Source organism: Phalaenopsis equestris, unplaced genomic scaffold, assembly GCF_001263595.1.
Source record: "Phalaenopsis equestris unplaced genomic scaffold, ASM126359v1 Scaffold000038, whole genome shotgun sequence".
NCBI lineage: Eukaryota > Viridiplantae > Streptophyta > Magnoliopsida > Asparagales > Orchidaceae > Phalaenopsis > Phalaenopsis equestris.
In genome coordinates, this window is record NW_018164480.1 from 186,532 (window position 1) to 202,218 (window position 15,687).

The window sequence follows — 15,687 nt, forward strand, 5'->3', positions numbered from 1 at the left end:
TAGAAATAATAATCAATGTGAAGTTTTTAAATTCTAACTTGGAGTGACCCTACAGGCTTTGCATTCTCGACAATATCTTCTTCTCATAAAAAAATAATTAATTTATGTTTTATTATATCCATTCCTATAAGTAATAATATGCTCATCTCTTTTCTTAAAAAAATATTAGTAATAACAAAATAATAGTCTAAAATAACATCTAATATGACTTTACCTTATTCATTAATCACTCAAAAACCATAGCCACCATGAATATTTCTAAAATCTTCTACCACTTTGGTGACATATTCATTTAAATCCCCTCCAACAAAAAATTATTCTTCAGGAGGTATCATTTGTATTAATTCTTCTAGGTCATTTCATAATTTTTCTTTATAACCTATACCTAAACCAACTCGAGGAGCATAAGCACTTATAATATTAAAAATTTAATATCAACAACAACCTTATGCTATAATTCAATCTTATGCTATAATTTTATCTCTAATTCTATTAATTTTTACAATATTAGCTTTTAAACTCTAATGTATAATTACGCATACACAATTTTTAGTGCAACTCCTACTTGAATACCAAAGTTTAAAATATAAGCTATCAATCTTTTTAGTCTTTTCGCCAACTCTTTTAATTTCTTGAATACTTAAAATATTTATATTTCTATGAGTCATAATATCAGGTAATTCCATCAATTTACCTGTCAAATGGAAAATGAAATGAACCCGAACAACCCAAATTTGTTTTGCTTTCTTGTTCGACAGAGCCGTGCTGTCATTCTTGGTTTTCTTGCTTTCTTGTTTGATAGAGAAGTGCTGTCATTCTTAGTTTTCAGGTCTTCAAAAATAGATGCTTTCTCTTAACAAATATTTATGCACCAAATTACTGTCATGCTCTTTATTTTATCTAAAGAGGGGAGCCTAATCTTGCAGTATAGTTATATGTAGTGCTATTATATCATTTTTTATCCATTTTGCAGTTATTGGCGATGCATTTAATCTTTTCTACACCAAACACTAAAGATAATCGAACTTTAGCATAACTTAATTACCTTGTTATTAAAATACTAACTATCATATTATATCACAAGTAAATTAGGAAAGAATTTAATTTGCTTAAAGTAACTAATCAAAATTTATCAGAATAAGTTTTATGATTGTTGAACTTAATTTGGGATGAGTACTGAAAATAAGCTCAACATCATCTCAACTTTGAGTAGCAAATTTATGTGCAAATTGAATATCTCATCAAGATGAATTTGACAACAACCGTTGAATCTAAATTGTTCGAAAGACACACCCAAGGAATATAGCATTAAAAAGAAGATAAAACTGAGAGCACAATAATTAGTAGTAAAAGTGTGTAATCCTTATTCAAGAAATGAGCCTCCTATTTATAGATACGGGACTATGGAATTACATTTATACCCTTAGTTAAATAGGGACAATAGAAGGTATTTTGGGTAGTTGATATTAGTGGAGTCGGGTGCCTAAGAAGGCGTCCAACAAGCTACATAATCTGGGCGACCATCGTGGGTCGTTGGTTAGATGTTCAGGTGGCAGTTACTTTCTGTCTGAAGCATGTGATGATTCCCACCGAATCAATCGTGGGAAAATTCGGCCGGGATGCCCCTTGAGTGGGTCGTTAATTACTGTCTAATTTTAAATTTAGTTATTTTCTGACTAGTGTGTGTTGAGTGGTCAGAAGATCGTCACTGGGTCTCCCCATATAGGCCCCCATCCTATCACATCCTTTTCCTTGCGACTGCTGGATCTCTATGAGGTTCGTGCAGACACATTTTATATACTCAACAACATAAAAGCAATCTGATCCGAGCCTGAATGAGCCCAGATCAAGTATTTAAATTTTATTATAAACTTTGAGATACTAAGTAAAAAGTTGAACAGTCTCCATTTCTTTTATAATATAGTCAAATCAAACATCTTGACAAGAGAAATCCAAAAATTATAAGATCATTTAATTTTGAGGACTTCGTGATACTTCAATGCTAAAAAATGAATTTACATGAGTCGTTTGATAATGTTTTGAGATTCTCATAACGTACTAAAATATTATTTCAAATACTATAAATAAAATCACATGCTCCACATAAGAGAGACCAGTAATTTAATTTATAGAGAGAGATTGGAGATTCAAAGAATTTCAGAGCTCTGTCCATTATTTGATGTCGACGATCACTAACTCCTCCCATAGTAATTTAATTTATAGAGAGAGATTAGATTGGAGATTCAAAGAATTTCAGAGCTCTGCCCATTATTTGATGTCGACGATCACTAACTCCTCCCATTATCAAAAAATTGTTACCTGATCATTGTTCAATGATTGCTTTCATTTATTCGCCACTGTCTCACAATTATCATCGGACCAACTGCGACCTTTGTCTATAGATGTAATTAAGTCAAGCCCACTTGTTAGTCGGCTACTGTCTTAGCTCGACACGCGGATTGTAAACTGAACTCAAAGAGCTGGCAAGCTAAGCACAAGCTAGTCCCGACTATTTGTTAGCTCATAAGCTGACTTGTTTATAACATAGTAATATAATTTGTTCAAAATATATTAAACTTCAAGATCTTATTTTCAAATTATTTAAAATGTTTTAAAAATAAGATTTTATATTATATGATTTCTTTTTGTTTATCCCTTAATTGCTAAATTTATTTGTTATTTTATTATAGAATTTGGTTAAATTTAAATTATCTCTTTCTTTTATAATAAGCAAGTCTGTTTGAAATCGTGGACTTAAGCTGACCACCACTGACCGTAGTCGATCGCTGACCACCATCAATCACCGTTAATCATCGTTGACCACCATCGACCGGAAGCCTCCAGGGAAGTTGTAGCATGAAAAACCTAGTAACTGTTTCTCGTCTGTAAGACAAGGGGTCATTGTAATCATAAACCTTTTGCGAATTTTTACATATGAGCTCGGTCCCCTAGTTTTTTTTTTTTTTCCTTCACGTGTTTTCCACGTTAAAACTTATAGTGTCAGTATTGATTGTTTTTTTTATCTGAGTGTGTGTCGAATTCTCATGCATCGCTAATACGATAATACATTACTCTACAGCCACAAATTTTCTAGCACCCATCAACAATAAAAGTAAAGAGTTAATTTTTTTTAGGATACATGACTAATTTTTCTCTTCTTAATTTTTTTCAACGCAAAAATTCTAGCGTCTCATGTGTCTCTCTGTTTTATATGTGGGTGCAAAATCTTCGCTTAAGATTTGAACATAAAATTTGTATTCTATCATCGCAACAATTTTTGTAGGCAACACATATAAGTATTCAGTAATAAATATTATATCATGCACCCCACAAAATAAATCTAATCATTCTTAAATTTATCATATCATAATTCAAATTCTTTCGATTAAATTACACTCTAATATATCTTACTAAAATTTAAGAAAAAAATTCTAGATTTTTCTTAATCCTCTTTCTTCTTACCTTAAAAAGCTTTATAAATATAATCGATGGTTAAGCTACAAATTAGATTCCCACGTGAAGCACATTTGCCTTTATAAAATGTAATATTGCTCCACTACCAAATCTATAGAATATATACATGCCACTCAATTTTTATGTGTTCACACACCGAACACCAACACTTCAATTTTTACATACATACCATCATAGCTATGTACGAAAAAATGTATTTCGCTTCTTAAATTTGTAAGTAGAAATGGTGATATTTTTAACGTGATAAGAAGGATGTGAGTGGTATAAATATGTAAAGCAAAAGTTTAGGTGTTGAGTTTGTAATTGCATAGGAATTAGGTGGTTGAATATGTAAATGCCCAAAAAGATTTTCACAGAGGAAAGATAATAGAGATATCTAAGATATTATTAAATTTGATGTTTATAATACTCGCCTAATAACATGAGTTTTAAGGCTTTATTAATAGAAGAGAAAGTGATGCTTTGCCCAACTGCCCCTCCCTTTATTTCTTTTCTCACAACGAACAATTACAAAGACTTTGTTTTTTTCCCAGAGAACCTTAATAAAGCCAAAAAAGATCCTGCATTCAGTAATTTATCACAAAAAACTTTATTTATTAATCATTTTGGCTGAGCTTGATTGGTGATTTGAATTTATAAATGCTTTTAAGGTTTTTAATTAAGAGTTTATCTGACATATGAGCTTATAGTTTGTAGCTTCTTCTTCGACCATTGATGCGTTATATTAATAAATGGGCATTTACATACAACCCACACTTTTTTTTATATATTTATATATATCTATCACCTAAACATTTGTATTTACATGTATACCAGTGGAATTTATTATCTTCTTAAAAGTGAAATACACCTTTCCATCATAAGTTTAAGACACTATGGTGTTATAAGTGTAAAAAATCAAACTAAGGTGTTAGATATGTATATAAATAAGAATTGTGTGGTGTATACGTTTATTTCCCGTTAATCAATATGAATACGATACATTAAGTGAGAGATGATTTATAGCAAAAAATAAATTCAAACTAAGGTGTTAGATATGTATATATATAAGAATTGTGTGGTGTATACGTTTATTTCCCGCAGTTTATTTCTCGTTAATCAATATGACTACAATGCATTAAGTGAGAGATGATTTATAGCAAAAAATAAATGTCACTTTAAGCCATCAATCAAACAAATGATCAACAAGAGCACCAACCGTTTTGGCTTGGATCAAGAATAAATATAGTAGAGGTTTTTAACTTGTCAATCTCTCCATCTAATAAATATAATTGAAGTCTTTGAAGAAAACATGTGATAGTTTGTTCTGGATTGGATCAAGAATAAATATACTAGAGGTTTATAACTTGTCAATCTCTCTATCAAATAAATATAATTGAAGTCTTTGAAGAAAACATGTGATGCAAATGTCCTAATCTCATACATAAATTAACGTGATAAACTACTTCACATTTCTTTCCGATGTGTAAAAGTTTAGTGAGATATTTAGAGTTAAAATAAAGTTTTTTTATCGCCCAACATATTAATTTGATTGCAATCATAAAGAATGTCTAAAGAACATTCAAAGTGAACAGTTAAGGGCCCCATCATGATAAAATACAAAAGAAAACATGATAACCCAGAGGTTATGATTGTGTTTATAATTACATTTTTGTTTCTTTAGACAAACACAGTAATCCATGTGGTTCATGACAATATTTATAAACTTATGATGTGGTTTCACTATAGTTACTCTCTTACATGATTAATTGTGGTAGTATAATTAGTTAGAGTCATCAACTCATGAGGCTAGTGAGGGCAATAGTTTCCAATCTACCCCTTAGTTTTTCTCAATCTATGAAGTTCCCATAAATAATATCATATATATAGAAGTTTATTTAAATCAATAAAATTCTATCCATCTACTTGTGATACTAACATAAATCATATAAATAAGATCTTATCATACATGAATTTTTAAGCCATATGCGATACTAAAAACAAAATGACGAAGATAAGATAAGCTCATTATTTTTTTGAAGTATTAATCCATTTAAGCTAATTAAATTCTAATATATATCCCCTAATTATGTATCAAACATCTAAAATTTTATAAATAAAATCTAATTTTCATTTAAGTAACCCCCACAAGTTGATATACATTTAAGTTAAAATGATATAAAAATAAAATGCAATTAATAAGACTTAAACTCAACATTAATTTCACACTATTCATCACTAATATCTATAAAGTTTTAAAAGTTAGGTATGCATACAAATCAATAGAAGTTATTTTATACATCTCATGATATCATCAAAGGACAAAAGAGTCACCACCATTAAAGATGGAGGTGGCACTAATGGGCCCCACAAAACCATTGAATAAATATAATTTGAAAAACCTCACTACCACTTGGGTGAGAGATAGAAAAAAAAGTACCAAAACCCCACCACCACTTGGTGAGGGATAAGGAAAGTACAATGCTTCATGTTGCTTTCAGGCGCAAAAAGATAAGATCTATATATAAAAATCAAGATTTAAACATTATTATTAATTATAATTAGCAACATAATCGGACAATTAATACTTGAACCGGCTAACCCAAAGACAAAAGGGCCGGCCGATGACGGACCAATCGATGGAGCACTCGGCCCAGGCATTAGCCCATCACTGTCTGATGTCTTGTAAGCCGACGGCTGACGTTGACCGGCCCATTACCCCATTACGGGTCACACGATGGAGAAACAGTACAGAAATAAGAGTCTAGCTTTATTTATTTTCATGATAAGTGTGGCCAAGCTAATGACATCATCGCTTAGACAATCAAGCTCGATGAAAACCAAATTCACAATAGAGTAGCGGCTTGGTACACCGAATTAAGTATCAATTTATGTGGAGAATTACATGCAAATATACTTATTTACAAAATTATCATACAAACTAAATAAATTAGTAAATTACTAATGATATATTAAAATATTGAGACTGAAAGTTGACATTTTTGCTGTGAATTGTTAAATTTTGGGGGTGATTTTATAATTATGGAGAACTAGATGGGTGATGATACATATGAAATAGCTTTAAAATTTTTTTATATATGTGTGCTTTTAATTTTTTCATGCTTTTATTTGCTTTCTTTCCATGTGACACTAATCTCTCTCTCTCTCTCTCTCTCTCTTCCTTCCTCTTTTACATTGGTCACCAACCTTATGACATGATTGCTTAGCAAATAAGCTCAATCAAGTCAAACATTTCGCACCCAATATAATCTAGAGGCGGGCAATGGATGATTCAAATTGAATTAAGCCGTAATTTTATTACTAAGCCTTATTTGATTCAAAATTTTTAGAAAAAGTCAACTATCAAATGGCAGTTTGGCTTAAGCAATTAAGCTTAATTAAAAGCCTAATCCACCCACAATATGATCAAAAGGAAGCTTATTGATTAATGATGACAGTGGCGGAGCCAAGTTATGTTTATAGCGGGCAATTGTCCCCTAAAATCTGAGATTTCATGATGTAGACAATAAAATTTAATATTTTTTATGTAATTTAGGCGATTTAGTAATTCCAACCAAGTTATGTATGTGATTCTTTTAAGTGAATTCTTATCTTTAATTTTTTTTTAAAAAATAAATTGTAATCCTCCTTTTAACCCAATCAAAACCATAATCTAAACTTATTGTATCGAATCTTAAGATCATAACAAAACTTTTGAACAAGTTAATATTGATTGTTTTGTGTTGTTCTGATAATCAACCGGATAATCACATCAAGAAATTATAACCTTGAAATTTATTTTGATATAATTTTAGAAGGGAAAAATACAAATATACCGCATAATTATTATGTATTTTTATATCTAACACATAAAGTTGTATATTTATATTTATAATATGAAACTTTTTTTAATTAGTAAGAGTGGAATTTTATATGTGATATTATGGAAATATTTAAGTTAGCTAGGTTTTGAAGTGTAAATATGTAAGAATTGTGTGTTTTGTAAGTTAATGCCCCCATTTGAAAAATGCATAGATTTTATTATAATGCCTAATAAAAACAATATGTTATCCGACATGTAGACGCTCTTTTCGTAACCATCTTCTTTAAATATTTTCACACTAGAAATGGTTACTAGCAAAATAGCATGCCAACCAGAACACATTCTAATTTTTACTTTTATTATTTTCTTTAATTTCTTTGGTTGAATCTCAAAATATACATTTGATGCATGTAATATTCGATTTCAAGAACTTTATAGTGAGTTTTAAACTTTTAATCAATTAATTTAGTTGACACTCACCAAATTTAAGTGATTTGTTTCAAGAGTTCTAACACATCATTCAACTTCTAATTAAGCCATTATTCAACAAGTGGCATCATCTCAGCCAACCATTTAATTAATTTACAGCAGAACTAATACTTAACTCATAGAAAGCACTATCTCCCCCTTCACTTTATAGAGCCCGTTCACGTGCAATAATAATAACAATATCAATTTGCAAGTTGCTCGAACCTTTATTTACTTTTCATTTTTGCATGATAAACTTGTAACACCTAAACTTTTAAAATTTATTTATCTAAAACATCACAAAAAAATATCATTTTAATACTACCTTTTTGAATGAAATACACATTTATATACATAAGTTTTATATGATTATAACACTAATGTGTTAAATAAGTAAATATTATATTTTAGGTGTGTATATAAATTTCCCTAACCTCTTATTAATTATTTCGTCAGTACAACTTCATTTTATCTAACCTAATTTTATTTACATGTACTGAGAGCTCATTTACTACATTAATAAAAACAAAATAGCATCAAATTAATAAGACGATGAAGAAAAACGCTACATAATAAAATGTATTTATTTAATTATCTTCTATATTGACAAACTTCTGATATCTGATATGAAGTCTCATTAATGTATATATATCTTCTTCTACTAGGAATCTTCCTCCTCTATAATGCCATTAACGACCACAAAACAGCGTGAGAGTTCATTCATTGACGACTCAAAATAAATTGTAACCACCAAACAGGCTTTTTTATGTTTTACCATGATACGCTATCTTGCTTTCAATCATGCAATTGAAAAGTCGCCATGTGGGCAGGTGATGCCCCACGTGAGATGCGCACGGGACGACGACATGGAGGTCGCCGGCGATGAACCGCCGGCGATCAACATACTGAAAGTGGAAAACTTTAATCTTTATGCTGTGCCACATTCGAAATCCGAAAGCATAAAGTTAAAAGCATTTCATTCTTACTAATATTATTCCATTCCCAACTATAGTCACACAATTCTCTCTCATTTCTAATCTCTTCTGCTAACTTCGTATATACATTTAGACAAAGGATTAAGTCTATAACAAAGCATATACTAACAGTTTTACTAATAAAAACCTTCACTTCACAACATTGTTCCTGTAAATGCAGCGAGCTTAACTGAGCTTGCCAATCTCCTGCTCCTCCTTTTATCTAGGGAGGAAACCCAGCACCGGCCTCCGCAAGCAGAAGCGCAGCGTGCCAAGTAATCGGAGATCTTATTATGCGTTCATTTAAACTATATATATAGATATATAGACTATACACACCTAAACGAGAGAGAAAGGAGGCTTCTTGATTCGAATAATCGAAGCCATTAGTACTCCATGATGAGGCTGCTAAAGGGGGCGCGGTGCGGAATCCCCTTCCTTCTCTTCGCCGTGCGGTAGCTGAATGCAGTGGGCGGCGGCGTCGAAGGTGTAAAGCTCTGCACAACTGTGCTCGAATAGGACTCATCCGAATCCGATCCTGCTGCCTTTCTGTTCTTCTTCCCCTGTTTCTTGACTCCGGTTTCATTTGATGTCCCAACAATCTGAATATTTTGGGTGATTTAGAAAGGGGGCGATGGAGATTGAGACGAGTAAATTGAGAAACAGGTAAAAAGGCGGGACCTTGCAGCCGAGAGAACAGAAGCGAAAGCAGTCGAGGAGGCTCCGCTCGCAAACCTCGCAGGTGTTGGTGACCCCTTTTCCTGGCCTCGGCTGCGGCCGTTCGTTGAGGAAGACGACGCGAGCGCTGTTGATTATGTAAGTCTGCACGCCGCTGATGTCCAGTACTTTTTGTATCTCGGAAACTCTAATCACATCGTGATATGATGATCTCCTAATCTGCAATCGAGAAGAAATCAGTCAATTGCAAGCTCCGCCATTGACGGTAAACCAAGCCGAGCCAGAAAATGCAAAATTGCTCCGTTTTATTTTTTCCATCTGAAATCAGAAAGGCAGTGAGAAGGTGGATAAATTAAGAAATGACCTGGATAGCGCGGTGGTCGCGGTGGTACGCGAGGCAGAGAGAGCAGAGAGCGCCGTTCATACAGTCAAGACAATACATGTTGCACTCGCTCTTGTGAGCATCAGCATGGAGCTTGCATTGAACGAAGAAGCTCGTCGAGAGCAGAGGCCGTAGCCACGGTGGCCACCGGCCGCCGGCGTCCTCCTCCCTGAAATCGTCCAATAAAAATCATCAACAATCCAAATCTGCATCTTTAAGCAAGCAAAAATCGTAATATCCTTCGACGCAATTGAAGCAGAGCTTACTCACCATGGCTTTCTCTTCACTTTCAGCTCTCTAATGGCCGTCAATGGTCAATTATAGGGAGAGGGGAGGGAGAGGGAGAAAAGTCGGAAGGCGGTCGATTTAGAGGAGAGTGTGGTCGTTCTTATCTGCTCGAAGTCTTCTCCCCGAGCCTTTGCTTTCGAACCCGAGCCTCTCAGAGATGCGTTAGTTGCAAGGAAACCTTTTTTTCATATGGCTGCTGCCCATTCCCATTATTTATTGCAGTGTCACCTTATAAGTAATCTTTCTTAATTCAAGTTTTAGAAGACAAAATAACTTTCTGGCAATTACCATTTGGGACTCGAAATTGCAGCAAATTACACAGATACCACATATGATTAACGAGCGCTAAGCACTTAACCACTTGCTAACTTTAATCCTGTAGTGGACACGAGGAATCATCCTTCCCCTTTACATTCTCTCCAATGTCCCGTCGAGGCTGTGATTGTAAATTCTGAACTTTAACTGGTTATAGAGCTGGCAGCTAAATAATGAATAAACTATTTCTTTTGTTGTGCTCTAACCAGCGGTATATTAGCTGAAAATAAGATAAAAGAATCTTATAAGGCCGGCTTTGGGATGCTCACCGGACCCCCAAGAAAATATAGTTTTTATTTCATATTAAAATTTTCACAAAAATAGCTACTATTTAGAATTTTATATCTTAGGAAGAAAAGGTCATCAAAAGTTTTAAGTAAAATAGAGATACATCCTAGAGGAGAATTGGCATTATAGGTTTTCATTGTTCTCTCAATTTAATGTTATAAAAATTATGTATTTATATACTAGCTTTAAGGAACGGTATATGTACTGATGTGAAGGTGTTTAAAAACCTTTAACGAGGATTAAACTGACTTGTGTGAATCATTAGCGTGCACCGATTATAAAGGAATATGATGGCGGTCTGACAGAGTAAATGTTTGATAAAAGTGGCGACATATCTATAAATATTATGATCTAATCACCTTCTCTCAAAAAAAGGCTCTAATGGTTGGCGAGCCAGCTTGACACATAAATGTTTGAACCGGGTGATCGGTATAGGTTTGGTGAGAATGTTTGTTGGCTAGACTTATGAGTTGAAGGGGAAAATGATGATCTACTTTGAGAGTACATTTCCAGATGAAGTGATGTTATTTTGATGTGCTTTGTTTGGGCGTTAAAGACATGATTGTTGGCCAGAGTCATTCTTTTTGTATTGCGACGATGTAATTGACAGAATTGAGAGGACTGAATCATTAAAGTCATAAAAAAATATATCATAGCCAAATTATGCTTGAGAAAACAACTTTATATTCACCTGTGATTGAAAATATATCATAGTGAAATTATACTTGCAGTTACTGAGAAAACAACTTTATATTCACCTGTGATTGAAAATCTTTCAAAGAATGATTATTTCCTGACACTCCAAGAACAATGTTCTCTAAGCGAGAACATCCCCCATCTACTCCTATACTTTCCTCCTAAAAGTAAAATATCTCCTAGAATGCATAAGCACATAAACAATACCAGACTCTACGTCATTCGAAAGATTCAATATTATCATATTCTAAACATATCGTTTTATAATATTACTTAATTCAGTCAATTCCAAATTGAGGCCGGCTCTCGTGAACACGATCATACATTTGATAAGCTTCAAAAAAAAATATGGGACTTTTTAATTTTAATATTAAAATCTTCTAAATTAATGAAATTTGGATCCAAATATTTTATTTAGCATGATATCATCTACATTTTGCAGTGCAATAGGACCATTGGTATTCATTTGGAACAGCTTATAAAATATTCATTGATTTAACTGCCTCGTAAGAGAATATATAAATTTAATGTCTCGTTTTTTAAATATTTGGGTCGAAATATAATTTTCAATTTCTTGCATGTTAAGAATTGTCAGGCGTCGCGCAAAGATAGTCATAAATTATTGATGCCACAAAAAACTTCGTATTATCAGCGATGAAGCTTGATGCATTTTAATTATAATAATTTGCATCATAAAATATACGATCATTTTGAGCTTTAATTATAATAATTTTATAATTAAATTGGGTGTCTTGATAATTCAAACATAAAGACACCAAAATGGATACGATCAAAGTCTGAATGAGCTAAAATCAAACATTTGAAGAGGAATAGGAAGATTCCGAACATTAATTGGAAGGTTAGATAATCTCTAAATTTGATATGTTTATAGTAGAATCGAGTGTCTTAATGAGAAGGATCAAACTACCTTAAAATTACACAATTATGAGTGTATTAAGATATTGTATACACCTAAAAAGGCTTTCCGATGTTTATAGTAGAATCGAGTGTCTTAATGAGAATGATCAAACTACCTTAAAATTACACAATTATGAATGTATTAAGATATTGTATACACCTAAAAAGGCTTTCCGAGTTGTCGAATTGTCAGATGTCAAATTGTCCAGTTGTCGAATTGTCGAACTACCCAACTGCTGAACTAAACAATTGTTGAATTTCCGGTTGTCGAATTTTCAAACTACCTAGTTGTTGAATTGCCTGGTTGTTGAATTACATAATTGTCGAACTACTTAGCTACCAAATTGTCGAGTTGTCGAACTTTCGAATTAAACTTTATGACAAAATATAACATAAAACTGCAGGATGTGACGTAACTTTATTTATTTTCGTTTTGTATAAAAAAAAAGGAAGACAAACTTATCAATATGGTGCAAATGTAAAAACAAAGTAGACCACGAGCTCTTACTCCTCTCCCTCCTTTTTTCTCCCTATTCTACTCAATGTTATTAGGATTGGAAGACATAAACTTATCAATATGGGGCAAATGTAAAAACAAAGTAGACCACAAGCTCTTACTCCTCTCCCTCCTTTTTTTCTCCCTATTCTACTCAATGTTATTAGGATTTGTGCAAAACTCATGGCCAATACAGAACCCTATGTTCTAAAAGGATTCAACATCTTAAAATGAGAACTGAAAGTGGACATATGCTTTAAATCTGAAATTAAGCGTATGCATTTCTAAAGGGAAAATAAAGATCATACTAGAAGAATTTTTACCGAATGAGATAAAATCTTATCCTTAAATCTTTCATTTTACATTCTTTAAACATTACTACCTCTAAATTATTTTATTAGTGCTTTCATTTTATTTTTCTTAAATCAATAAACTTGCCCCCCATAAGTAAGTTTCCTAAGGGTAAAAGAAAAATCGTCCAAATTCTTAGACTAGTCAGCTCAATAATCTAAATGTTAGGAAAAACTTTGAAAAAACTCTTTTTGAAATATAAATAAGTTTCATAAATGATGAAGTCAGTTAACCAAGAAATTGAAGACCACGAGATTCCACCCTAGGTAAAGTTGGAAAATTACGTCGACTCCTCCCTATACGTGTAGCCAAAGTGACTCTAGGCGAAGAATAGTCTCAATCTAATCAAAATGCATTAATTCTCTTATAACTCAGTAATATTATAGGAAACAACTCATCCAGTTACAGAAAAATATGACAAAATTTTTTTAATGTTACTACTCGAGAAATTCTTCTTTTAGACCGTCGAGTCAACTATAAAATCTTTGAAGGTGAGTCATAATGCCCCCAGGATAAAATCCTGTATGTGTAGCCAAAATACCCCTAGGATGATTTCCTGCAAAAGTGTTAAGAGCCCCTAGATAGATGAATAGTTAGTACATAGTGAAATTCACCCCTCAATTTTATAAAAAAATAGTTTTAATTCGTATAAATAATTTCATTTTTAGGATAAATGAAGTCTACACCTTCTTTATCTAGACAAGTAATGCATAACCTCATATTTTTCATTGTGTTACTCCTTTTGCAATTGTGTGTTAAGGAAATAAGAGAATCGATGAACTAAATGTATATATCTGAATAGGTCTTTTGAGATATTAAATTGCTCAGCTGCCAAATTGCTCAACCGTCAAATTGTTGAACTGCCTCATTGTTGGAATGTCGAACTACGTAGCTGCTAAAATGCCTAGCTGTCGAATTGTTGAACTACCCAATTATCAAATTGTCATACTGCCCAGCTAATCAATTGCTCAATTACAAAATTATCAAATTACCAAGTTGTCGAATTGACAGACAACCCTACTGCTAAATTGTAGAGCTATTGAATTGTCAAATTCAACTATATAGTACAACATGACATAAATTTGCATAACATTACATAAAACTGTAGAAAATGACATAAAACTACAAGATATGACATAAAATTGTAGAGGACATAAAATTATAAGATATGATACATCATTACGTATCTTTTTATATTTTTTTTTGTACCTTGAGAAAGGAAGACTCGAGACTTATAAATAGGGGTCAATTGTAAGAGGAGAAAGGTGGTGGCTTTCTCTTCATGCTGGCTCCTCCTCTTCTTTCACTCATTTTCTCCTCAATGTTAATAGGAATTGAGTGTAACCCAAAATATGGGACTCACGACCTAAAAAAAATTCAACATATACATATATTGTGAAAGAATAATTTATGATTAAAGAAATTAGCATAGATCATCTAATAGAATGTTTTTAAACTTTAGCTAAATTCATCAAAATGACACTCCCAAAATACGTTAAATAAACTCAAATGCTCTACATGAAGAGCGATAGGAGAAAAGAGCTAAGAGCAAAACCTAAAATCATGAAAAAAAATTGGAAGCTAACAATCATTAACAATCATCATCGATCACCACCAATGATTATTATTGCCCAAAAATTGTTATATAGTTATTATTTCATGATTAATATCTACAAAATTTGGCCACCTAACCAATACCTCTTAAATGGTGTTGCTATAAGACAAACCTTATTGTAAGATGAGAAGGACAAAGAAGTAAGGTGAGTTTCTTCTAAAAGGAAAACAAGTATTATAATAATGTTTTTTTTTTTCAATTAAGAAAAAAATGGATCTTTATGACTTTAATTTTATAATGAACTCTTTTGACTAAATTAAGCTCTATGATTTTCTTTAGGGGTTTTCTAGTAATATTTTATTTTCTCTTATCACTTTGATCTATTTGTGAGATATGTTCTTATTAAGCTAAGATTAGTTTTTCTATACTATTGAGAGCAATTCAGAATTATCTCATATTTAACACCATTTATGAAAAATTATCTCATATTTTACAAGTCTACAAGAATTGTTTTGATGGACAACAAATTTAATATTAACAACAAAGCTTTTTATTCCAAATTATATCATTCTAGTTAATAATATATAAACCAAAAACATCAAACATTACTCTATTGGCAAAGACACAGTCCATCCTTGAAAGATCATGTATTGATAATAAAAGAGTATCATAATAATAAACTCTATTGGCAAAGACACATTGAGTCCATCCTTGAAATATCATGTATTGATAATAAAAGAGTATCATAATAATAATTTTTAGCTCCTATAAATAAGGCTCAACAACCTACACTGGCATAATATGAGAGGATTCACTTGAATCAAGATCAACCACCAGCTGAAGAATTCTAGTTGTAGCACAACCTCAAAGGACCCTCTTCATAACTCTAAAATTTCTTCTTCATAAAGAAAATAAATTGACCTCATAATGCAGCCAATTTTATACATCCATCTTATGAGCCTAGACTTTGTCATCAGACCATCATAGTTTCCATCGTTGATG

General features: G+C 32.2%; 1 protein-coding gene across 1 annotated transcript; it reads right to left on the reverse strand.

Annotated features, from left to right (window-relative positions):
• Positions 1-8,704: 8,704 nt before the first annotated feature.
• LOC110019001 (uncharacterized protein At3g50808-like) lies at positions 8,705-9,942 on the reverse strand. Its single transcript, XM_020716516.1, has 3 exons — positions 9,761-9,942; positions 9,400-9,615; positions 8,705-9,320 (listed from the first exon to the last, which is right to left on the reverse strand). Exons 1-3 carry the CDS (start codon positions 9,836-9,838, stop codon positions 9,105-9,107), a joined length of 510 nt encoding a protein of 169 aa, XP_020572175.1. The 5' UTR covers positions 9,839-9,942; the 3' UTR covers positions 8,705-9,104.
• Between the last annotated feature and the right edge of the window lie 5,745 nt (positions 9,943-15,687).